At 36.2% G+C, this 27,834-nt stretch overlaps 1 protein-coding gene across 1 annotated transcript in view; it reads right to left on the bottom strand.

Moving 5' to 3' along the window:
• LOC107755877 (membrane-associated guanylate kinase, WW and PDZ domain-containing protein 2-like) overlaps positions 1-25,747 on the bottom strand; it is an 88,657-nt gene extending 62,910 nt beyond the window's left edge. Inside the window, exons 1-5 of the mRNA XM_016572837.1 lie at positions 25,693-25,747; positions 20,419-20,538; positions 15,447-15,662; positions 11,865-12,069; positions 7,539-7,618 (exon numbers count right to left, since the gene is read on the bottom strand). Of these exons, the coding sequence (XP_016428323.1) occupies positions 7,539-7,618; positions 11,865-12,069; positions 15,447-15,662; positions 20,419-20,538; positions 25,693-25,747 (676 nt within the window). The remainder of the gene's footprint in view (positions 1-7,538; positions 7,619-11,864; positions 12,070-15,446; positions 15,663-20,418; positions 20,539-25,692) is intronic.
• Between the last annotated feature and the right edge of the window lie 2,087 nt (positions 25,748-27,834).

The following is a 27,834-nucleotide window of genomic DNA, read 5'->3' as shown; positions in this document are numbered from 1 at the left end:
AGCACACACACACTGGCACACACACACACACACACACACACACACACACACAGGCACAGGCAGATCAAAGCGCCATTGGGTATTACTCTACCTCTGTGCTATGGGTTGGTGTTTGTCCTATTAAAATAGAAATCCACTTGTGAAGACTACCGAGTGCACAGATCAATCTTAAGGACGAACATTTACAGGGGTTGGTGATCTGAACAAACCCCTAACCACGTATTAAACGGGTGGTGTAATACTCCCATTTGTGCTATGAGCATGAATACTGTCATCTTGTCGAGGAGAGGTGCATTATTACGGTACATTAACATGGGGCGTCGGCGTTAACGCTTCTCATTTACTTTGAATGGGTGACGTCACGCGTTGCTGAACTGAATTGTGGGTCCGTCGGTGTCGCGTCACTGGCGTTGCTCACGGCAGAAGCTGAAAATTTCTCAACATTTCAAGTGCCAACTGAGGCGTCAGCCAATCAGATCGCCTTATGCAAATAGCCTAGCTCAGGCGCTAACTAATTGTGGTCCAATGTAATTGGCTGTTGTCACTATGACGATCACGTCAGCGCCAAGCTTCAGACACGCCCTCCGTCAAGCGTTGACGCCGACGCCCCGTGTGAATGTACCGTTACTTTTCAAAGTGATTGTACTTATGATTTTCGACTTGTAGGCGAAAAAATTCAATATACTTATACTGAAGGAGAGACCAGAGCCATATCTAGAGTCCAGAATATCATAAGAGACTTTTCTTTTTCAATGATCTAGCCACTATCTAGCGACTTCATAGAAAACACGTAGAACTTTGTTACGTATTTTGAGTAAACCCCGTCAATGCTTTCTTTTGACACATGAACACTTGCACTCTCAGATGAGCTCTTGGCCTCATTGTGAGTTTAATGGAATACTGATGATTTCAGGAAAAGTGATCGGTTGATCTTGACACTCAAACATAGCATAGAGTTGAACTACATAAAATGTTATTGCATACAAATCTCTCATTCCCCTTTCAACCATGAAGGTCTGTGGGTTCAACTGAGGTTTTTAGAAAAGTACTCAGTTAACATGCAAGAAGAATCATACACTCTGCCAACAACAAGTGAGCGATACGTTCAAAAGCAAAATTTAAATAACATTAACAAAGTTTGGACTAATCTCATGGCCTCCAAATATAGAGTAACCCGCCCCACGCACCCCTTGAGAATCGTGAACTCAAGCTAATTACCTTCTTCAATATTTGCATTTTGTTTGCACAATATTTAAATAATCTTGCTATTTAAAAACCTGCCTGCCCTTTGCAGTAAAAACAGGCAGCAGAATGTACCGTTACTTTTCAAAGTGATTGTACTTATGATTTTCGACTTGTAGGCGAAAAAATTCAATATACTTATACTGAAGGAGAGACCAGAGCCATATCTAGAGTCCAGAATATCATAAGAGACTTTTCTTTTTCAATGATCTAGCCACTATCTAGCGACTTCATAGAAAACACGTAGAACTTTGTTACGTATTTTGAGTAAACCCCGTCAATGCTTTCTTTTGACACATGAACACTTGCACTCTCAGATGAGCTCTTGGCCTCATTGTGAGTTTAATGGAATACTGATGATTTCAGGAAAAGTGATCGGTTGATCTTGACACTCAAACATAGCATAGAGTTGAACTACATAAAATGTTATTGCATAAAAATCTCTCATTCCCCTTTCAACCATGAAGTGTCTGTGGGTTCAACTGAGGTTTTTAGAAAAGTACTCAGTTAACATGCAAGAAGAATCATACACTCTGCCAACAACAAGTGAGCGATACGTTCAAAAGCAAAATTTAAATAACATTAACAAAGTTTGGACTAATCTCATGGCCTCCAAATATAGAGTAACCCGCCCCACGTACCCCTTGAGAATCGTGAACTCAAGCTAATTACCTTCTTCAATATTTGCATTTTGTTTGCACAATATTTAAATAATTTTGCTATTTAAAAACCTGCCTGCCCTTTGCAGTAAAAACAGGCAGCAGTTTCTTTTTGTTAAAAGCTTTGACCTTTACGAAAATGAGGGAGGTGGGGATGAGAAAGAAGGAGAGGAAGGAAACAAAAGCAAGTATGAGGCAGAAACAATATGAACTAAAGCTGTATTTGTTTGGTGAATCAATGTTTAAAGGCATGACCCAAAATAAATGCCAAATGTGAGAAAAAGTGGTTTTGGTAAATAAATTGATAGAATTTACTTGGTGACTGATTGGTAACTGTTTACCAATTGCACTTATTATTTCATTTTATTTTCTTTATTTTTTTTGAGGGACAAAATCATGATGTGCCCATGATGAGTAATTTTTATAGGAACAAAAAATATAAATATCACTTTTTATTTGATCAAACATACAGTAAAAAAAAAAACAATATTAATAATGTTATTACCATTTAAAATAAATAAATAAAAATAAAATATCATTTATTACTGAGATGGTTTGAGTGTAACTGTCTGCCGAACACTTTTAAACGTGACAGGGATGAAAATCTCTCTCCCTCTTCTACTCCTCCTTCACTGACTCACTCTCACCAAGCATTAAAGTTCACTGATGGATGGCGTTTGTGTGTGCTATCATAAAAACAAACACTTAATTCTGCATTGTCATCTTCAACTGTCTGCCAGATTCTGTCTGCCAAAATAACACCCATCAATAATGCCTCGATACATCTTGTTTTGCTGATAACAAACACACACAGGCATACTATGAGCTTGGAAGAGAGTTGAGAACATTCTATAAAGACTATAACTTCTTACTTGCAGCTAACTCCTGGTGAGATTAATTCACGTAGTCATGATAAATTAATATTGTTTATGACACTTCAATCTAAGGTCAGCTTTTCTCAGCAAGAAAATGATTTGTTGTCAAATCAGAATATCTTATTTATTTATTAACTGAAATACATACAATTCGTGGTCAAATATTCTCAAGTTAAGACCATGATATAGTCGGATAAAATAATTTTTAGTGTAAAGATCTTTGAAAAAGGTACAAGACTGTGCATTTTTAATGAGGAAAAGAACTCCAATCCCATGAAGCATGACATAATGGAATTGAAAATGATGGAGAAATTTAAACTATTGATTTCAAGTTGTAAATTATATATAAAGAACCAACATATTTTAAGCTTATTGCAAAATATACACATATACAGAAGTATTTATTTATTTTGCGAGTGTAGGAAGCCCTCTTTGGTACAATTTGCTAGTTGCAATTCTCTGATTGGTGGAGATTTCCTTGCAGAATCATGGGTAATGTAGTTTAGCCAGGAATTGGTCTGTTAAACACGACTTCTTAAAAAATAAGCTGAAATAATGCAGGCTGATTGCTTCAACAAAAGAATATATGTATTATCGGTTAACAACCTCGTTACTCACAGTTTATGAGTTTTTGTTAAAAATCAACTTCAAAATCAAATGGGATTTTTCCTTTCGGCGCTCTATATAAAGTGATCATTCACATGCCATTTTCACCTAACCCTAACTAAAAGTGCCTGTGAAGCAAATATTGCAGCATCTTGTGTTCTCCAGACAAACAACAGCCATTGAGACGAATGGATCACTTTCTTTGGGCATTAGAAACACCCGCTGCATCTCTGGCTTTCTAATCTAAAACCCAAGATTCCTTCAAACGAACGGAATTATGTGACTATAAGTGTTTATGAGGGATAAAACCACTTCCGACAGCAACTAAACTAATTACTCATGAGAAAATGCACAAAACTGAAAGCAATATCTGCTAAAAAAAATGCTGTTATCAGGGGACATTTATGAACCAGAATATTCCATTTCAAATCCAATCTCAATTGTTGCAGCTAGAGGAAAATGAGGCTTTTCGTCGTTTTAAGAATGCACAATGGCACAGAATTGCTGTGACACCTCATGCAACTTGCATGAATAAACATCTCGGGGAAAATCACACCGCTGTGTGCTGTTATGCGACGCTGTTGGGCTTTCGCGTGTACATTTTGTTCATTAATTTAGCTAATTTGTACAATATCACTGAGAAAACAAATATAATTCCTGCATTGACACAGCTGTCAATTGATAAAGCCACATCCATCCATCAATCCATCCATGCATCTGTTTCTGTAATCATATCTCCACCTGTTCCCGGCGCGTGTGAGCGTGTTATATTTTTTTGGGGTGCTCGCTGACAGTGACGGCTTCAGAAATGATGAAATGCAAAGAAACACGAGCGACAGACACAGAGAGATATGTTAGTTGTGCTTATTCATTCACTAGCAAACCCAGGGAATTCGTACCATCAGAGAGAAACATCGACACAGGGAGAGAGGCGAGATGACAGGTAAACAGGAGAGATGACTGTGGCATATCTACGGAAACTTCACTCCGTGCTGCGGTAAATATTCGCGGGGAAACAAACAGTCTAGGAACATGAGCGTGACAGTATTAAAGAAAACAGCAGACGACTTGATTTGCATCCAGAGCTGTGTCTTCCCTTCAGTTTCGAAACAAAAGAGGGCGGCCGAGTTACGCAATGCACGCGTCCGCGCAAATCCGCAGTGATGAGTGTTTTCACAACGCTGGCTGACAGGCCTTTGAACCGCGGGAATCCGCTGACATGTGAAATGCGCCGTCTCACACATGCATGCTAACAAGCAGCCCCTGATGCACTGGCACAGTTGATTATACCGCAAACATGGAGTTAGATTTTAGTGCACGAACGTGTGAACTGGGAAGAAGGTGGTGATGAATAAATCCTTTTACAAGCAGGTAAAACAGCGGAGAATACACTTGCAGACATGATTAATTTAACAATGTATTCACTTCGAGATGCTTCAGCTCAAGATCATTTCACAAACACACTTATGAGTGCCAGAAGTAGAGTGCAGAGTAACCCGAGGAAAAATTGGATTGTTACACTTGCTGTAGAATATGTGAGAGGTATTTGCCAGTGCAAAATTCACCACCACTCAGTGTTTTTTAAAGCACTTTTAAAGTGGCTGCTAGGGTGTATTGGGTGGTTGGTAGGACGTTGTGAGACAGCTGCTAGGGTCTTCTTGGCTGTTCTGTGCAAAACTTGCCACTACAATGCAAAGGTGTTGTGGGACATTGCTAAGGCATTGCAATGTGGTTCTTAAGCCCCGTTCACACCAAGAACGATAACTATAAAGATAACTATAAAGATAACAATATTAGCATCCACACCAGCGAACAATATCGTCTGCTTATTCTAATCGCACGCTCGTCTGCCGCTTTAAATTCTCGAGCTCGTTACAGCAGGATGGATTCTGATTGGCTGTCAATTTTTAATCATTCATCAGCTGGAAAAAAAATCGTTTTGAAAGTGATTCCTACGATAGCGTTTCTCTTTGTCTTTATCGTTATAGTTGTGGTGTGGACTCTGCTATTCTTTAATATTGAGAACGATTTTTAGAACTATATTTTTATCGTTATCTTTATAATTATCGTCCTTGGTGTGAACGGGCCTTTAAGGTGTTTCTTTTAGCATTTATGGGAGGTTGATATGGCACTGGTAGATGGTTGCCAGGGTGGTAGGACATTATGAGGCCTTGTCCACACTATAATATGTTTTCGTTTGAAAACGCACATTTTTCTGTCCGTTTTGGCCTTCCATCCACACTGAGATGGCATTTTTGTGAAGGAAAACTGAGCTTTTTGAAAACGCTCTCCAAAGTGGATAAATTTGAAAACGCCGTTTTCGCATTGTAATGTGGACTGTGAAAATAGAGGCTTTCGAAAACGATGACGCATGTTTAGTCATGTGACGTCTATTGTACCAATAGACATCTATGTTTATACCGGTATTGTGCTACTTTCACAAGACTACGTTTACATGCGCACGAATAATGCGATTATTTCCAGTAATCAGAGTAAGGACTTAATCGCATTATGATGTTTACATGCCTGTATATTTCGATTAAAATCGGCGTACGCCACCTATGTTAATACGATTATGCTTGCTGCGATTATGAGCATGCGACTTAATCGCATTATTTAGATCGAAGTATTGCGTTTACATGAGGTAAAGTTTAATCGCAATATTTCCAAAATCTCATTATAATCGCATTAAGAGGGTGCATGTAAATGCACTAATTGTTTCTAAAGATATGTTACTTTGTACACTCTTCGTATTACAGTCCTGCAAAGATGACAGAAAATTTACTCACAATTGCTATCCTGTGGCAAAACATATCAGATTAAACATATAATAGTGAGTGAGTGCGTGCTGGACGCCAGTGAATGGTGGGATATTTTCATAAATAAAATGATTCTGCCAGAAGAACTACGTGAAAACTTATGTCTATTCTGTCTGTACCATCTCAGTGAACTTTTTATGACGTTTTACACATGCACGGTAAGGTGAATTTAACGTTTTCCCGACGTTTCAGTGTGGATGAGAAACTTTTGGAAAATGCTTGAAAATGCAAGTGTGGACGGAGAGTGTTTTGAAATGAAAACCCTGTTTTCAAATGTATCCTCATTAATGTAGACGTAGCCCAGGGTATTGTGGTTGGGGTTTCTATGGTGTTTTGTTTTGCTAATGTAATAGTAGTGTACACCACTGCATATTTCGGATGTGTTGGATGTGTTATCGGACACACTCAATTTAGCTCTTGCAGTCTCTACTTATGAGCTGAAGTGTTGAATCAAGTGTGTTAAATGATGGAGACATTCAAAATGTGCTCTTTTGCGGGGCTACAGGACCAGTTTTGCAAGCACTGTTCTGATTGGCTTAGGTGCTTGTTCACCAGTCCACATCAAGGAGTTTAAACCCAAATTTCTACAAGAGGGTTGCTAACCCTGCTCCTTGAGGGCTATCTTCCTGTAGACTTGAAGTTTAACCCTGTCCAACACACCTTGCTGTGATTTCATGTAATCCTGAACAACTTGATTAACTGGTTTAGTTGTATTTGTATTTGATTAGGGTTGGAGTTAAACTCAGCAGTATGGTAGCCCTACAGGAACAGTGCTGGCTACCCCTGCTCTAGAATATTCTTGTCTCTAGATACAGCTCTGGACCTTTCTTCCATGTCTATGAGATTGTTTGACACTGTCTGCCAAACAAAATTGTCCAATTGCTTCGAAAAAACCAATAGCAAAGACTGCATGATTTTACTTAGCAATAATAAAAGAAAGGTTTGACTCAAAAGAAACATATTGATAGCCCTTATATACTGAAGTTACATAAATGTCATATAAAAGATTTTTGACTTTTATACTCTAAGCAACCATAAACAGCCTGCAGTTAGGCTAATGAGCTATATTACTTAATGAAAGAATTTTAGGAAAATTGGTATTTTATCAGATTTTTTTTTTGCAGTTTTATAAAAGCAATAAGCCATTTCTGCTTCACATTTTGCCTAACAACACTTCATAACTGTGGCAAAATCACTAAAACACAGCCTCTTGTGGCTAGTTGCTTTATTTCAGTAGATTTAAACATTTCTCTTTGGACATCCAAACTCCACCATTTGGAGAGTCAAACAAACAGAGTCAAAACATACAGAGAGAAATGAAAGATAACCGCACTAACCATTCTCTTTGCATTCTTCAGGGGGCTTCGCTTTCTTCGCAAGCCGGGGGTCCAACCAGGACGTCGTCTTCGTATTGTGGCTGGAGAGGAGAGAAATGGAGCAGAAAAGGAAAAGAGATGAAGAAAAGAGAGAGATGAGAGTGCTGCAAACTGCTACTGTAAATCATCATGCTGAGGAGACGAGAGAGACTGAAAGGAAGTCTCTGGAGATCTCATCTCTAAACGAGGGTGAGAAAAAAAGTTTAGCTTAACAAAATGGCAATCGATACTTTTAATTAGCTGTAAGCTTCTCATTAGCACAGCAAGAAAAAGAGGAGGAGGAGAGAGATGGCGAGGAAGATGTAAGTGACTTATTGTATAAGGGAGGAGAACCGAACATGAGCGGCGATTTTACTTAACTGTTTAGTACACAGTGCTTTTTTCCTCACAATTTTGTCATCTGAGACCAATTTCAGCAGTCATAATAAAGATTTCTTTTGAAAGATTTGGCAAAATTGGCAGATTTTGGTGGCTTAGTGTAACATGCTTACCAATGGCTAATTAATTGCCTTTGAAATTAATCTTAGCCTCCAACAAAGTTCTGACAGCATCTGAAATGTTGAGTCATAGTCCTGCGGCGTGACTGCTCCTATGACGGCCAAGTAGGGAAGAGCCAATAAGATTACAGCAACTGATGACGCAAATGTGAGTGTGTGCGTGCGTGTGTGTGTGTGAGAGAGATCCTTTTAAAATGTTGATTCTACCTTCTCTCTATTTCATACAACATTAACATCTCGTTAATTAGCCAATTATGCTAATTAATGCTACATCCATTAGTTACAATTATATTGAGTTAGCACTGAAGTATAAGCAGTCCATGAATTCCCTCTTTTACCCAGTCATGACTCCAAACACTTCAACTTCTTTTTTGTTTTCCAGGTAAAACACTGTTTTACATTAGCATAAGGGCTAGGATGGGTTTGCGCAACACCATTTAATTTTTGATTGTCTGTGGATGCCAGCTTTTGATATGATTTTTGATGTCAAAATGATTTAAATGCTGTTGATTGCCATGAAACGCTACAAATTAAATGCAATCAAAAATAAACAGGATTGTAAGATGTTGCTGCATCTTTTACATGAGCACAGGCACAGCATAGTCTGGAGCATTTGGGCATTGACAAAGTCTGACACTAATCACAAAGTCATGGTTTAACAAAAACAACAAAACAAAACAAAAAACAAAATTTGGGCATTGACAAAGTCTGACACTAATCACAAAGTCATGGTTTAACAAAAACAACAAAACAAAACAAAAAACAAAATTTGGGCATTGACAAAGTCTGACACTAATCACAAAGTCATGATTTAACAAAAACAACAAAACAAAACAAAAAACTAAATTTGGGCATTGACAAAGTCTGACACTAATCACAAAGTCATGGTTTAACAAAAACAAAACAAAACAAAACAAAAAACAAAATTTGGGCATTGACAACGTCTGACACTAATCTCAAAGTCATGGTTTAACAAACACAAAACAAAACAAAACAAAACTAAATTTGGGCACTGACAAGGTCTGACACTAATCACAAAGTCATGGCTTAACAAACAAATAAACACACACACACACACACACACACAAAACAAAACAATTGTTTTTTTTTGTTAAACCATGACACTCAGCCAAAAAAAAAAAAGCAAAGCAAAGCAAATCAAAGCAAAGCAAAGCAAAGCAAAACAAAACAAAAAAGGAGCATATGGGCATTGACCATGTCTGACACTAATCACAAAGTCATGGTTTAACAAAACAAAACACAACAACTAAAAATAACTAAAAACAAAAAAATTTAAACTAAAAACAAAACAAAAACAACAAAAAACTAAACGAAAAACAAAACAAAACAGCTTGCAATGATGCTCGACAGCAACACTATACTTCCAAAAACTTATGTTGTATAATTAATTGCATCTGACATATTTCCGAACACAAGCAAGAAGCATTTTTGTTCATGCATACTATGCATTCACGTACATTCAGTATGTTTTGGGGCTTAGTGTATTCCTCCCTGAGACACATTTTGTCTAAAGTAGCAGAAGAAACAGCTCTGAGATCAGTGGGAGAAAGGTAGACTCGACGGTCTCAGTGATGGGACACGACTGACGGCACTCAGCCAAGCGACTGGCCAGAGAAATTGCAGCCAGGGGCGAAAAGATGGTGCACCTTTGATGTGCTCGCTCTCTATGACACTCCACACTTCTGCCCTTGTGTCTCCGTCTTTCAATTTGTGTCTTCCTCCCCAGTGTCTCTTTATGATTCATCTCTCTCTTACAGAAAATGTATTTAATATAAAATCATATCAAAAGACTTTGTATTGGCTCAGTGCATTTCCGCAGCTTATGTTTGGTTGCTTTGGGAGTTTAAATGTGACTAAATGCATGTACAGAGACATTTTGTGTCGTGATTAATCTGGTCCAGTATGAGTGTGTGTGTGTGTGTGGGTGTGCATGGTGAGAGATAGACATATGGAGAAGTGTCTACAGTTTGAGAATTAAAGACGCTCCGTCTGTGAGGGAGATCGAGAAAAACAAGGCACCATTGGCTGCTTGACAACTCCATTAAATCGTCAATAGTCACACTGTGTGGGCCAGAGCAAACTGTGTATGTGTGCATGTGGTGTTTCATGAAGCAGTGACAGACTGTCCTCGCATCATTCGGAGTCACTCACATACAGCTTCTGTTATGAACGATACAACAGAAAATAACTACTGTCCCTGTGGAAAAATACAGTACTGTACAGTCACAGTTTGAAGATTAAACACACACATACATTCCTAGCAAGGGACATAGAAAATCAATCAAAGTGTGTATATTTATATATACTTTTTACTAATTTAATTTATATTAATAAATATTATATAATGACAATCTATGTATTTATGAACAAATGGATGATTCATTTATGGATGTCCCTAATCTTCTGGGGTGAAATTAAAAAGTATGGTGCAATTAATGTTGCACTATTATGATCTATGGAAACAAGTTTAAACAGAGATGTTTGTGTAAAATTGCATTGATCATAACAACAGTGATTCATCCATAAATCAAATGATGAAAAGAGTGTTATAACTGGGCGTATATCCAGATGTGTTGTGCAGTCCAAAACACTTTTTGCATTTAAAAGAAATGATTCAGGTGTCTGGATTACAGTGGTTTTGATCCATGATTGAGCCGTTGCCTGATTTAGATGATTTTTGTGATTCAGGCTATAAATTAACTCTATTAACTCATTTAATATACAGCAGGTGGGCAGGGACATGGTCTGGTCATGGTTAAAAAACAAAAAACAAACAAACAAAAAGAAATGAAAAGTGACAAAACAAACAACAACAAATAATCTTTCAGTGACCAAGTAGAGAAAGAATGGAAATGGAATCAACAGATGTCACAGAATCAGAACCTGTATATCTTTTGCTTGAGCACCAAGGCCCAATATGGTCTGAACAATGCATGCAAAAAACAGCTCCAGTGATTTCTATACATTTTTTTAAAGGTGCACTCAGTAAATTTCGCTTCATGTTGGCCAATATGGCAGTCATGTCAGATCATACTAAAGATAAAATTATCAGCAACTGATTCCATTATATTCACAGTTGACCTAGGCCACTGAAAGTCTCAGATACTTTCAAATAAAAGGCCCAAAACTAGCCCAGTAACCATAACTCAAATATCAAAACTCATGCCACTTCCATAACTAAAATACATGTTTTACAGTCATTTTTATGTTATTTTTATGTTTACTCCAACTTGAAAATCACAATATAGTAGTAATCATCTGTTTTCATAAAGGAACTCACAGGAGACTCACTACCAGGGCCCTTCTCTCACTAAAATAATCATCTAGCATAGTTTAATCATTAGTGCAATATACAATTTTTCAATACAAGCATGTCAGTCAAATATAGGGAAAAAATATGCAACCTGCAGCAACAGTTTAAAAGTAGCCCAGTTCTGCGGGAAAACCATGTGGGTTGTTGAAATAAATATATATATTGGATTTTATAATAAAATACATTACAAAAATACTATTAATTATACATATGCAGTACATATTATAAAATATACATATATTTAATATATCTAGCTGGTCATGTGATCTCAACATGGCTCCCATTAGGTGTACTGCTTAATGTTCATGATTTTACATATTTTTTCAAAATTACTATTCACATTCATTTAACTCTCTGGGTAAAAAAGTACTGAATGCACCTTTAAACAATGCTGCTGATTATATTTTATCATTCTAATTCTAATTAGCTGAAAAACGGACCGATATAGATACTCACTCTATGAAGTACACTTCTCCTTTCTCAGTGTAAGCCATCTCCCAATTATCTGGCAGAGGACCCAACTCGTCATTCTCGTCTGGTTTGGGAGGTGATTTTGGTGGTTCTGTCTCTTCTCTAGGGGCATCTGTGGAGGTTTCAGAGGGGCATGTGGTGGGCATCTCTCCTGAGGCATCCGTACTCTTGTCTTCATGTTCACTGGACTCTGAAAAAATGCAAGAAAAATAGCTTTTAACAGAAGTCTAATTCTAAACTAATGCTTTATGTAATCATTAAACTTTCACCAATATAATAATGAAAAGTTTAAACCAGTAAATGTACTTTAGGATGCTTTGCTAAACTGTTTAAACTGCAGAACGCCTCACTAAATCTATAACATTATAACAAGAGAAACTGCAGACCTACATCTCTGATTCAAACACCTCAATCAATTAAAAAGAATCAGACAGTAGAAGTGGATAAAAAAAGATGAAAACGGTGTAATATAATTCAACAGAATAATCACAAAGAGAAGCTACGCTTATAAAAAGAAGCTGTCAAATTTACAATAATCCAGCACTATATTCTGCGAGACGTCTCCAACTTTTATCGGCACGGCTGGTGAAACTCAAGAGTCCAAGACTAAAGAGAAAACTGGTGAATGTGAGCGAGACAGACAGAGAAAATATTTATAAGAGAGGGAGATGTAACTGAGATTTGGAGTTTCTGAGAGAATTGAAAAGCAGGTCACTGTAAGAGGGGCATGTTAGAAAAAAAAAAAAACTGAAGACTGTAAGAAATGATGGAAGAACAGACAGAGATGGAGTTAGCCGGACTGAGACGGTGAAATGGAGTCTGCGGTGAGAAAGCCAGAGAGAAGAAGAGAGGAAAAAAAAAAATAGAGAGCTGAACGTGTCCTAGTTTGAGTTATGGAGGTTGGAGGTCCCAAAGGAGAGATCGAGGGGAAGAGAGAGGGAGAGACGAAAGAAAAAGACACCGAATCCCATAACATTCATCAGTACTGATGTTTTAATCAACTGAAAAATGAAAGGACAGTTTCACTCAATCACACACACAAGCTCTGTTCTGAAACCTAGTGAGCTGTCTATCTAGACAACATTTAAAATCATCAAAGGCGCACAGCGTCTTTTTGCCACACTTGCCAATGGTGGATAAATTTAACCATATATATATATGAAAACCATATATATATATAGGCCACTGTAAATACAGAAACAGTACATCTAAGATGGTGCACAACAGAAATAAGGAATATTCTTATCTCATAACAATGTGTCTCCTCAGACATTTCATCAAAATTTCAAACTGTGCTCAGATATTGCAAGATACCAAAGCATGCAATGAAAAGTTAGATTTTAATAATAACTCAAACATTTCACGTAAAATCCCAAGGCCACATTATTTGAGCTATCCACATTGATAGCATAGCTTAATTATATACTCTTACTTGCTGTCAAAATGTGTCTTATTGGTTTCTATTTCTTAAAGAATTTTAAGAGAAACTTTGAAAGACCAGTGTTGGGAAAGTTACTTTGGAAATATAATAGGTTACAGATTACAATACCCTATTTAAAATGTAAGAAGTAGTGTAACTATTTCAATTACTTTATTAAAGTAATGTAACTGATTACATTCTATTTTTTATTACTTTTCTAAATTTAAATTTCTATTTTTTATCCAAAACTTTTTCTAAACTGTTAATCATTTTCAAACATGTAAACCAGGCAGGGTTAACCTTACAGTGATACTCAACACTGATTACTGTCAGACTTTCAAAATCCTTCATCACTTGAATTAAGATTATAATAATTGAATTTTAAAGCACAGCCACCACAAAATCAGACTTTAGCACCTCTTTTTACTTTGAGATCATTCTAAGGTTAAATAAGATATAGTTTAATAGCTACTGTTTTTGAAATCAAATCTTTGCATAACTATGACATGAAACACTGGCATCTAACAATGCCTTAAAAATAGTTAATTTAAAAAATAAAGCATATAAGCTACACAACATGTATAATAAAGCATATACACAAACTCCTGAAACATTGGTGTTTCACATTTTAGAGCAGTCAATGCAATTTGGGAAAGAAATGAATTAAATCTGCATGTGTGTGAAAATATTCAGATGTAACCCCCTTTTGTAATCATTAACTTTTTCATAAGTAACTGTAATTTAATTACACAGTTTTTTCTCAGTAACTGCAGCAGATTACAGTTACATTTATTTTGTAATTAAATTATGTAATTCCGTTACATTTAACTAGTTACTCCCCAACACCGTGAAAGACAAAGTTGACACTTTAGTCAATAATTGAGAACTCCATTAAAGTCAACATTAAACTCCATTTGCAACTCATTTCATGTCCATAAAGTGATGTATTTCTGAGTGAAAGAATATTTACCCACTTTTTTGACTAGGATGTAGAGGCTGAAGGGTTAGTTCACCTCAAAAATTAACATTCTGTAATTCTGTCATCAATTACACAGCATTGTGTTGTTCCAAACTCATAAGTCTTTCATTCATCTTTAAAACACAAATAAAATTCAAATATGGTAAATCTTATCTGTACATGCTTAAAGAACTTTCTCACATGTCAAGCAAGTACAGGTGAGTTTCCATTTACCATATTTGATTTGCTCTATGTACTGTATGTGCACTGAACAAATTTGACTGAGGTTTATATGTGAAAAACAGCCTAAATTAAATCTATTCAACATTTAAAGAAGACTTGGATTAAAGAGCTCAGTTCATATGGATTTCTGTTGCAATGTCTTGATGTACTTTTGGAAGCATCAAATTTGGAGTGGAAGTTCAATGGAGGTACAATTTTTTTTTTTTTGGGTTAACTATCCCATTAGGGTCCCCCACTTATTTTTGAAATCTATCTTCATTATTGCCATAAACATCACTATATCAACATTAAAACAGGCAAGAATTCAGAAAACCTTGGAAAACAATGCCTAAACAGCTATTTGGCCTTTGGTTAACATTATTTCCAGTCTAGGCAATGCTAACTGAAAGTTTCAGATTTTTTCCCTTCTTTCAAATAACATGGACTGATGAATCATGCACAATAAGACCAGGAACTTGTATTAAGAAAGCAAATAGGGTCAATTTTGATTTCATGTTGATTTCAATTTAAGTGCACTGAGCAATACATTTTCCTCTGGCAGTTCTTTATATTACTACATGTCAACAATTCTCTCACTGTGTTAGATTCTAAATCACTGTCATGCTGCTGTATTAAAGCCAGAAGAAAACAAAAGGTTTTTTCAGTACATCCAGACTTGATGCACGTTTCCGCCCCGCAGAGCCTCTCTTATGGAGTGCAAAAACAAGGAACGTGTGATAACATGCTGGCGCGACAGTTGCTAGGCTATTGCCCTGACAACAGTGGTTACTATGAGATCATTTAGAGTGGAGGCGGTTGCTATGATGATGCACCTAGTGGCCTCACGGTAATCATCTCTATGCTAGTAACCCTGATCTGAGGTCACAGCAGTAACTGGATTTACTACACTGGAGAGCCGCACATGACAAGATCTCTCTTCTTCTTAAATTGATTGAGAGCTCCTCACCTGGGGTGATGGCCACTCCGTTGCCGTTGATGACGGGCCTCTCCTCCTCTTCCTCCTCGGGCGGCTCAATGCCAGCCTTCTCCATGTTGCTGACGGACTTGTTACGTCTGCGTTTGCCCTGGGATCTGGGTGTAGCGCCTGGCAACAGCTGCTCAGCTACATTCAGCAGCAGTGGGCTGGGCTCTGCCGGGGGCTTCGGGGTGCCGTAATAGTTATCTGCAACCAATCAGACATTTGAAAGTTTATAATGTAAGCTCAGCCACCACCATGTCACAACTGGAGGAATGGAGAAAGATGCAGTTTCCTGCATGTTGTTAATCAGCCTCTCAGGCAATAAGCAAGGCACCTTTTTCTAGTGGGTGTTTACTGTAGTTATACTTTGCTTCCAGAAGTGAGCTGCATCTGCAGACACATCTTTTAGGGACTTCCGGCAACATGACATTAAAGTGATTCAAAAATAATGTTTATTAATTCTCAAAGTAAGAAAAAAAAGTATTTTTGGGGTAGTGTTAAGGTCCTTGCACACTGAGTCCGAGATTTTCGTATGCGTTTTTTCGTATTCGTCATCCTAAAAATTCGTCACGCACAGAAACCTTGCACACTGAGTCCGATGCGTATTAATGAATCCGTTGCGAAAAAATTCGCAAAACAGTACTAAATGGAGTCTTCAAGCAGTGAGGATGATTTTGTTGTCCTCTCGCTTCTTAAAAAGAAAAAAAAAAGGAAATATTGGGTCCATCCAATCCTGAGATACAGAGAGGAAGGAGAGTTCCGCCTCCTTATTAAGAAGCAGCAGGATTATCACGGGCGATTCAAAGTTTACTTCAGGATGTCAGTGGCTCAGTTTGATGCTTTGCTAGCAATACTAGGGCTACATATTAAAAAGAAGACCACCAATTACTGTGAACTCAGTGTGCAAGGATCTTCACAGTGCTTTGTGCTGCGTGACGAAGTAGATGAACTTCACAATCGCCATTCTGGATTTTGCTGTTTGCTTGTAAGGTGGCTCTGAATTGTCAAAACACCTCTCAAAATGCTTGCCACGGATGCGAAAAACGCACAAAATCGAACCCGATACAAATTTTTTTTATGACGGACGAAAGTTTCGGAGGCAGTGTGTAAACGTAATTGACACAGCGTGAGGTCGTATTTATTTTTCAACGTGCAAAAATTTCGGACTCAGTGTGCAATGGCCTTTAGGCTTGGTGTGTAGTAATTAAGATTGTAGTATTGTTTTTAACAGTAGTTAAGTTTGAAAAAAAAAGAAATTGAAATACACAGAGTATGGATCAAATGTTTAGGATTTGTAATACTTTTTCATGTTTTTGAAAGAAAAGGCTTATCTAAAATTATAGTAAACAGTGTGATAATGGTTAATTTTCTATTTTAATAACGTTGGTGCTCCCGAAAAATTTGAAAATGATTTTGCTGCTAAGTATTTTTTGTGGAAACCATGATACATTTTTTTTTTTCGGGATTCCAAAATGACGAGAAGAAAGTTCAAAAGAACACCAATTATCAATTTTGAAATATAAATCTATTTCTTTTGATCAATTACTGTATATGTATCCTACTGAATTAAAAAAAAAACGTAATTGACAATTCGCCGGGAGTTTGATTGACAGGCGATCTGACCAATCATAACGCCAAATCTGCCATTTTGTTCGACAAACAAACCAGACAGGAGAGTAGATTAACATCGGTGGACATTAACTTGAAAAACGGAGTGTATTGTAGTGTTAATTTCGTTAACGAAGACTACGACGAAAAATGTTCGTTGACGAGCTTTTTTCCCATGACTAAGACGAGACGAAGACGAGACGACAATAAGGTCAATAAACGATAACTAAGACTACATCAACATACAATTTCGTTGACGAAATAAGACGAGACTAAAAACCTCTTTTTATTTTCGTCAATAAAAGCAGACAAAATGTTATTGCAGACTGCTCTACACGCCTCTACTACGCGAGCTTTCATGAGTGCGGTTGCCAGATATCAAGAATTCCAATGCCCTAATCAGAGATTCGCTGTTAAATTCATACATTTTCTGCCTGGTGTGTTTTGCTTATTTTAAACATTTTAACCATTACACTAGATGAGGTAAAATACACCATGTATGTGTCCACATTCTATTGATTTGTGCTTACTGGTGAAAGTGCAATACCTGAAATGCAAAAGTAAATTTCTCAAATGACAACAATCATTACGATTATAATTTTGAGAATTTTTAAAAAAATTTTATCAGTTTAATCATTTTACAGAATTACGAAAATGTGACTAATATTTCAATGACTAAAAAACTTGACTAAAATGCTCATACATTTCATTGAATAAACAAAAACAGGACAAGTTTGTCTAAATATGATAACTAAAATGTACATTTGAGTAAGACTTAGACTAAATTAAAATGGCTGCCAAAATTAATACTGCTGTACGGTTAATTAATAATAATCTTATTGCTAAAATGTCAAGTTTTCATTGACTAAAACTAGACTAAAATACTTTAGATTTTCTTGGACTAAAACTAGACTAAAAAGTTGATACTTTTAGTCGACTAAAACTTGACTAAAACTAAATAGGATAAGGTTGACTAAATATGATAAAAACTAACAAGGACATTTTAGCCGGGACTAAGACTAAGACTAAAATGAAAATAGCTGACAAAATTAATCTTTCCATGGTTGAAGCAAGATACCTTCTGATGTTCATTCAGGTTTATGTTATGCTTTAACTAGTAAAGAGGAAGAGATGATCGGTTCACATGCCACTTGAACTGAGGCGCTATAGTGATCTGTCATGACACATTAAAGAGCCACAAAACAGTATTTATTCTTTGAATATCTTTAAAAAATTGACAAAATTTGAAAGTTTTTTTATTTATTTGTTTCATAACAAAAGTGACCTGCTCTGTCTTGTCTGTCGGCATGTTGTCAGTTTCCTCTTTGCTCCACAATGTATTTTTCACTGCTTGAGAACATGATTTGTGACGTGAGCACCATTGCTTGTCGGACATAGCAACAGTAACTAGTTGGGGCGGGTCTTTGCAAACTTTTTAACAGTAGTGAGTATGGAAGTATATACAGGCCTACATATACACATATAAAAAAGCAAATTTTTTAATATGGACATGTCCCTTAACCATCAATACCCTAATCTACACACATAGTAGTAATTATAATTAGCTTTATATAAAAGTAAGAATATATACAAATTTGAAAAATAAGTCTGGTATGTACTTAGATGACTAGTCAGATGACAAGGTAACCGTGAAGTGTTCATAATATCTTACTACTCTGAGTGTGGTGTTCGCATTGCTCAGTCAGTGGAAATCTTGTCTCCGCAAACAAACCAACAAAACTCAAAAGTCCATTCAGCCAAAACTCCGACACCTGTACAACACCACACACAAACTGTTGCTCAAACGACCGAGTGCTGTTCTATGTTTACAGACTGAGTGAAAGTGCCACGGCTCCCCTGGGATGAACAGGCTCTAGAGGAGAGCAGGGCATCTGGTTGAGTACGCCTTCAATTCTCCCTGGGTCACTACCTGACATGATGCTGCAGCGCGCAACAGCTGTAACTCATAAATATGGATTTAAAAACAATAACAGTAGAATAATAAACATCACACTGCTAATATTTGTATTTCTGGATCATACATTTAAGTGTTTCTTTGCATCTACTGTAAGTTGATCAAGTCTGGCATACTTCTTTCTTTCTTTCTTTCTGAAACACAATTCCATGTTAATATGAGTGTTTCTTCTGGATGTAAGTTTTTTAATTTTTTTTATAAAGAAGTCTCTAATTCCAAAATACAGTAAACAGTAATATTGCTAAATATTACTACAATAAAAATGATTTAAATATAATATATTTCAGATATATTTATAGTTATTAAAAAAGTAGATTTGACAAATAACACCTACATTTTATTAAAACAGCATTTCCAACACAGAATGCTAATAAACTCAATACATAATCTGATGCGGTGGAAATAACACTGTGGTAGGAATGCTCAAGATTAGAGGTCAACCGATTGATCGGCCGGCCGATTTTTGGCATTTTTAATTAATCGGCATCGGCCGATTTTGCTGCAAATTAGGGCGATTTATAGGCAGGCGCATCTGCGGGCAGCTAAGCGTTGTTGCGGAACGCCGGAGAATCTCTCTCTGGCTGCGTGAGACATGGGGCAACTCACACTCTGCAGTTATTTATTCAAGGGATGGAGTTGTTGGACTTTTGAAGTGAAGAAAGACTAAGCTCACAAGACCCCAGAGAATCAGATTCCCTTTAGTGTATTTTTATATCAAGTCGCCTTATGTCTGGGGAGTGAGAGCAAGTCAGACAGCTCAAGGAGGTAAATAATAGCCAATCATTTTGATAGGCTTTGGCTCTGGCGTTTAAGAATGATCATAAAAACATGTTTTCTTTAGTTCTCTTAGAGAATTATTCATTCATGTAACTTGTTCAGGCAAATTCACACCTTTTTGATGCACAACTATGACTTTTCTTGGTAAATGTGATTCCATTGCAATTTTTGCAAATGTCTTCTTACCATATAAAACTTTTATCTAGCATTTGTTATTCAACATCTCAAAATATGTTGTATAAATATAACACCTAAAAATATGTGGATATAAACCTGGCTGATGATATTTTGCTCCTAAATATGATACAGTTCTCTCTTTCAATGTAAATCTATGGGATTATTTAGCTGATTGTGCTGTTCACTAGGTTAAAATTGCTTAGAGTAGTAATAATAACACACAACACCCCAAGGAACTCCATGATTTGAGGTATCGGTCATTAGCAAATTAGCGTTAGAGCTCAATTCCATAATAGCACCGATGGAAGGGGAAAATTCTGCGGGTGATTTACTAACAATGCGCACATTAAAGAACACAGACGCAGCTAGATCATTAATACGATATTGGGACAAAAACTTGGTTGTGCAACTTGGTCAATTTACCTTCATAAGTTCCACTTTCCAGCAAAGCTCCACTTCTCTCCAATTCCACAAACCGCTCAACGGTCACAAAATTGTAGTCCACTCCTGGAACCTCTCCTTCTTTAGGCTGCCTGGTTGTACCTACAGAGAAAAGAGAAAGGCGGGAGTTAGTTCAGGTCAACGAACCCTCTAAGGGTTTGTGCCATGGGCTTAATCAGCAGCTAGAAAGTTCATCCAAAAAAAAAAAAAAAAGGGGTTTATAGCAAAGCTCAACATGAGCCAAACAGAACAGGTGCTTGGGTAACTGGTTCACTTCATTTTTACAGAGTGCCACATATGCTGTCTGACAGTCTGTTAGACACAGAAAAGAAAACGAGGAAGGAAGAAAAACTAAATGTCAGGTTTTTGAGGTTTTAGGGTGAAAATAATGACGCAACCCCATTCATACAAAATGAAACATACAACCCTGGAGAAATGGTGTTTTCCAAAAAAACTTGTTATTTTGTTGACAAAATTTCCATGAACTTCCATGAACCAAAATGTTTGTAATAATTAAGGACTTTCTATGTTTTCAAAAGACGTCTCATGCTCACAAAGGCTGCTTTTTTTTATAAAAAATACAGCAAAACGTTATTATTGTGAAATGTCATTCCAATTTACAAGAATTGTTCTCTATTTTAAAATATTTTAAAATGTGATTTATTCCTGTGAGGGCAAAGCTGAATTTTCAGCAGCCATTACTCTAGTCTTCAGTGTCAAATTATCATTCAGAAATCACTCTAATAATCATTCTCAAAAGAAGAAGAAATAATTTTATTCACCAAGGACACAGTGACAATAAAGACGTATAATGAGATTTCTATTTCAAATAAATGTGCTTCATTGAGCTTTTTGTTCATCAGCAATTATGAAAAGATGTATCAAAATGTATCTGTTTCAAAATTACAAAATATATTAAGCAGATTGTAATATTTTTACAGTAATAAATTAAATTTTAAAACATATTAAACACATACTGTTATATGATTTTAAAAAATTTATTTGAATGGTAGTGTATGATCAGACTTCATGTCCAAGTCAAGTCTTATAGTAGCACAACTATAACGTTAGTTGGCATCCAATTTACTCTTGTTATGAGACTAGAATTCAAAATACAGTTTAAACTGGACCAGGAGTGCCCGACTTCCTGCCTGGAAGTCTTTAGCGCTCCAAACGTTCTTTATTTCCTGGTTCAGGTGTATTTAATCAGGGTTGGAGGTATAATAAGGAGCATAGGAGCATATTAAGGCATCCCTAAATAGCCTAAGGTGGTATGCTGTGTCTTAGCTAGCCACAAAGCTAGTCAGGTTTGCAACTATAGTTTTAGAAGGCTTTTAAGCCCTCATTAGTTGCTCAGGGGTGCATTTCCTAAAAGCATTGTTATAGCCAATTATGGTTTCAGGTTCTGTTGAACTCTATTGGTAATGACGGAACTTGCGACCATAGCTGCTTTTGGGAATGCACCCCAGGCTAGAATACCAGCTAGCCGACCAGATGAATACGAGCTTGGTCAGGTTGGGGGACCAGCTAAACAAACCTACAACAGCTAAAAATGTGTGGTGGTAAAATGCTTAATATCCATTTTTACTACTTTAAATATTAACAGTTTCCAAGCTATGTAAAAAGAAATCAACACACACCACCCCTCACTGAGCATACAATGAGAACAGTTCAAAGTGTATGTACATTAAGCAATGGGTTAAAATGATAAACTGAAGTGTTAATATATTCCTGCGTCCTGGATGTAGCTGAGCCGTAATTAGCCAGCAAGGAGCTCCAGAGTTTGTGCTAATTGCTGCTAGCTGAGAAAACACTGGGGTATTTCTAAACTGTGCATGTTAAGGGGGCTCACTGCGGGAGTGCCAACAGTAAACACCTGAAAGACTCCAGGGTCAATGAGATGATGCTCTTTTTTTCAGTATCTATAAATTTATTCAAAAACAAATAAAAAATGCCATTTAAACATCTTCTCTGATAAGAATGTTTTTTTATTTCTTTTTGATATTTTTTTTGAAGGGCATGAAGTAAAAAATATCAGGGTGACAAAACTGTCCTGATATCATAATGAAAAAAAAAGCCTTATTATAAAGAACAAAGTTCTTGATATAAAATCGTATTAAAATTTTTGGGATATCTTTTATTAAAAGGTCAACAAGTGCCTTAAAAATATCAGATATTTATATATTAGTGCTAATATTTATATATATGAAGAGTTTGGTTCCAAAACGCGATAAACGCCATTTTTTAAAATATTGAGTTTCTGCCAAAATCAATATTGTATCTGGTCGGTATTGAAAAGTCAATTTTAAATTTTATGCAAAATGCCATATCCGCCATGTTATTCTGTCATGTTTTCTCCCTATCTTTCCAAACCGCGACAAACGCCAGTCTCCCTTCTCTGAAAGAATGCGATACATCCGCTCAACCAATCACAGCGCACCACTCCACGCATTGTAGACAGTAATGGCGGCGCTTACACCCGGCATCCTAGTTTTCCTCATCTACTTTGTACTTTGTGATCAACAAACAAACAAAAAAATGAGGGCTGCACGATAAATCGCATTTGATTGTCATGCGCATCTCGTCAGTAAAGCCGGTTCTGTGATCAGTGGTAAATCTCCAGCACGTGCCGTAGATCACTGACAAGCTACGCAACATCGCGTTCATAATCGCAAATGAATCACATTCGATTATGAACGCGATATTGCTTAGCTTGTCAGTGTAAGTGTTTTTATTAATGCCATTAATGTTTTTGTTAATACAGCGTATAGCACTAGTCAACTAAATGAATGTAACATGGCAAAGATGAATGGAAGTTGAATGTAAGGGAAATGTTATTTTGGAATTTCTGTGGTCTAATGTGATGTTGTTCATGTTCTTGTTCATTATGAAATTTTCTTTTATTGTTGTAATTAATTTATAGCATTAACAAGATGACCCATTGAATGCATTTTGGGAGTGATGACTGATTTAATGTATTTTTTGTCCAGTGCCTGCATATAAGATTAGTATTGACCAAGTTCAGAGGCTGTCATATGTGGATCAACTTACTTTGTTGCGTATTTTTAACAGTTTCAATATGAAAAATAATTTTATATTGATTCAATGGATTTATTGCATTTTTAAAAAAAAAAGTGTCATGGATTTATTTCATTTTGGGAAAAAAATAATCAGTTTTTATAATAAATCTTTGAAAATCAAAATCTGGATTTGAATTTTTAATGTTATTATAACCTAAAGATGCTATGTGAAAGTTTGAAACAGAAAATAGTGGTTTTCATCTTGCCACTTTCTTGGTAAAGGAAACACATTTTTACTCAAATCAATCAAAATGGATTTCTTTTTTGGAACCAAACTCTTCATATATATATATATATATATATATGTATGTATGTATATATATATATATTAGTGCAGTCAATCGATTAAAAACTAATTAATTGCACATTTTTGTCTGAAATTTATCACGATTAATCACAATTAATCCCATCTAATATTAAAGTTTTTCAATATATTTTTATATTGCAATAATTTCACATTCAATCTTCAAATTAATGTAGAAACAATATAAAGAAAGTATATTTTTAATATTTGTTTAATGCCACCTTTTTTCACTGAAGGCAAGTATCACTGATACCAATTGATATCTCTATGATTATTTTTCCTAATATTTATCCATTGACTATAGTCATACAACATTCAAGTATCAAGTAGACATTACAAATTGTAGCTTTATCAAGAAATATTTTATTTGATTCAACATAAAATTTATTACACAATCATTTAGGCTACAAGGGCCTAACATAAACTATGGAACATAAAAGAATATAATTTGAGAAACATCTCAGTATTTTTTGTTCATACAATGAAAGTCATTAGTAACCAAAACGGTTTTGTTACCAATTGTCTTCAAAATACCTTCTTTTATGTTCCACAAAAGAAAGGCTTGAAACAACATGAGGGTGAGTAAATGATGACATAATTTAAATTTTTCTGTCAGCAGGTGGCCTTAAATATCTTTCTGAGTCATTCATTCATTCGATTCGTTCGAACGGCTGATTCATTCAGGAATGAAGTAAATGGCTCTTTTTATGAATGGGCCTTTGAATCATTGGTTCACATGATTCGTTCAAAACGCGGATTCATTCAGAAACTAAACACTGCTGTGTTGCTCGGAGATGCACAACAATTCTGCTATGGATTTAAAGGTAATATGTTCTCTGCAAAATTGAGAAAAAACACACGATATTGTGTTTAAAATATAACACAATATCAACTTCTTATTTACTGAACTGTAGTATAAAATCACATTAAACTCGTGATATTCAGGACAAAATCAACACTCATGTAATAGCCTACTGCTCTCCCTGCTCATGTGATATCGCTTATCTAATGATATAAATATGAGTTTTGAAATATGAGAATTGAATTTTAGGGCATAACTGCATTTATGGAGTTGTTGCCCTGCATCATATTTGTCAACAGTCAACTATATGAAATGTAAGATGATGTATAGGTCTGGGGGTGGGGCCAGTGCGTTAACTGCATTAAAATATTTTAATCGCGTTATTTTTTCATAAATAATTAATTAACACGTTAAACTGACAGCCCTATACATGTATGTACAGTATGTGTGTGTATACAATAAGAATAAAAAGAATACTATAGAGAATACTATAGAAAACCAGAACATTAAAGAACTTGGCACGTGTTTTAAACTTGAATTTTTAAATATTTTTGCGGGCATTCTTATTTGTCATTGACCCTCCAAAATCTTAACAACTCTAAAGACCTTTACTCACCGCTTCCCATAAACCCCAAGTACCAGACACACAGCATCAAAAGCAAACAGCATAGAAAATTCCTGTACCCTGTATTTGTCCAAATACTGGCTGACTTGAAGCGGTGATACTCTCATCCATTAACTGACCTACCAAATACCAGTTCACAGCAATCAAAATTCAATTACAGCAGTTTAAAAACCACATCTGACAGCATAGATTCACACTCCGCTGAGACGATGGCATCAAGTGTTGCGGAGAATCCCAACAGGAGCCCTGCACAGTCATCAAGTTGTCACTAGTGTTTGAAACTCACATCATCTCTCATCATCTATCAATCAATAGCTACACAATGACAACAAGCCCCAGAGCCGGGTGTCTTTCCACTGTGATAGCCTATCATTCAGAGTTATGATGGGCATGCTAATGATAGGTCACAGGAAATACGGGCCAAATGGAATGTCTCCACTCTCACGACCCGTGTCTTCACGGGCGAGGTTTGACTGAAGACTGCACAAAGACTGCCTCATCACGACAACTAGAATATCTCACAATACCGCCGACTACCCAAGCATGTAATAACATAATGAAAAGAAATTGAATCCACTATGATTATTAAATCGCTTGCCAACATCGTCTTAAAGCTCAATTTGTTGATAAATCATACTTTAAATAAGAAAAGCAAATTGCTGGAAGATGGATCGATCTCCACGGCAGTGATTTCTTCTTGGGAGAGAGAGCTACTTTGGCAGAAAGGCTTTGTTGACGAGATGCACATCAATCTGTTTATCTTGAGCTGATACAAACTGTAGCTAGATGCTCAGAAAACACAACATTTCTAAACTGGCTTTCCAAAGAATAGCAGACATCGTCAGTGACTGTTAGCTGTGACTGTCATGTAGTAAAGACATCAATACATGGTCAATTTTAAATGGGAAAGACTGTAAAGCTACAACATTTAGCAGCAGGGGCTAACATAGGGCTGGACAATAATTCAATATCAATATGTATCGCGATATAATTTTTTTCAATAACGGTGATATGATTTTTAAACACATTTCCGATATTTCGATATACATTACCAGTTTCCCATACATTGATTTATTTGTGCCGTTTGACTTCGTTGAATAAACATGAGCACTGCACGTTTCAAAATCAAATTTTTTTTTTTTTTGGGAAAGAAATTATAGAAGTTAATACTTTTATTTAGCAAGGATGTTTAAAATTGATCAAAAGTGATGATAAAGGCATTTATAATGTTACAAAAGATTCATATCGATATCGGAATTATATCGTATCGACCGAAATTAAGAAATATATCGTGATATCAATTTTGGCCATATCGTCCAGCCCTAGGCTAACATATGCTTACTAGCCAAACACTAACTATGCGTGAGTACAATTTTATCCATGAAATCTGATGTTTTTATATGATGTTTTACGAATAATACTGTATGTAGCGCTACTGTATGTGGGGGTATGTAGTCAGAAAGCTGGAAGCACACTGTCAATAATTCTATCAACACTGAGCCATACATCTCAGTATGTCTAGATACACACAAGATAGGTCTCTTGCATTTTGTGTAGATTTTTGTGACCTACTTATTATGCAAATTGTCCATTAGTGCTTCGTTCCAAAGAGTTCATTGCATTAGGCAATGTTAATTTGTTATGGACTTTAAGAAGTTAGTGCAGATAATAGACATATATCATTGGATAATACTTAGGAAAAACAATGTACTATCCTACTTTTTACATTCCTTAAAGGGGTCATATGATAATGCTAAAAAGAACATTATTTTGTGTATTTGGTGTAATGAAATGTGTTTATGCAGTTTAAGGTTCAAAAAACACATTATTTTCCACATACTGTACATTATTGTTTCTCCTCTATGCCCCGCCTTTCTGAAACGCGTTGATTTTTACAAAGCTCATCGGTCTGAAAAGCGAGGTGTGCTCTGATTGGTCAGCTATCCAGTGCATTGTGATTGGCCGAATACCTCAAGCGTGTGACGGAAATGTTACGCCCCTTACCATACTGTGATGCCCTGTCTGGCGGGAGCCTAGTCGTGTCCTCTTTTGGAAGACCAAACAAAGTAGTTTTGCTTTCACACCGAATCACACAGCGCCTTCACGACATGGCGGCGGCGGCAACAACAAACCTACAGCGAGAATAAAAGTTATGCCTTATTTCTCTGCGTGAACATTTGGGTGGCGTTATGCAAATCTTCCCCCATCGTGATGTAGACATGTGGGGGCGTGTTAGAATGAGCCGTTTTAGGTAGGCGTGGCTGACTCTTAACTTTTATAAAGAATATCTCTTTGGATTTGAGACTTTAGTCTTTGCAACTTTACAGATCTTCTTTATGCACCAAGAGCTTGTAACACTCCAAAGAGAAAGGAAAAATTGAAATCGCATCATATGACCCCTTTAATTTGTTTTATTAAGTTTGAGCTTCTCTCTAGAGTGTTTTTTTTAAATCAAGCTTTTAACCAATTTACATCTAATTCAACTTAAGTCGGAAAGTGCCTTCCAGTTTACCAACCTCTAGAGGAAGAGAAAAAAAGATTTTTTTCTAGGGATGCACCGAAATGAAAATTCTTGGCCAAAGCCGAA

Source organism: Sinocyclocheilus rhinocerous, unplaced genomic scaffold (assembly GCF_001515625.1).
Source record: "Sinocyclocheilus rhinocerous isolate Xijiao unplaced genomic scaffold, SAMN03320098_v1.1 scaffold412, whole genome shotgun sequence".
Lineage (NCBI taxonomy): Eukaryota > Metazoa > Chordata > Actinopteri > Cypriniformes > Cyprinidae > Sinocyclocheilus > Sinocyclocheilus rhinocerous.
Note: the sequence above shows the minus strand (reverse complement) of the source record. Positions and strands in the feature narration are given on the sequence as shown.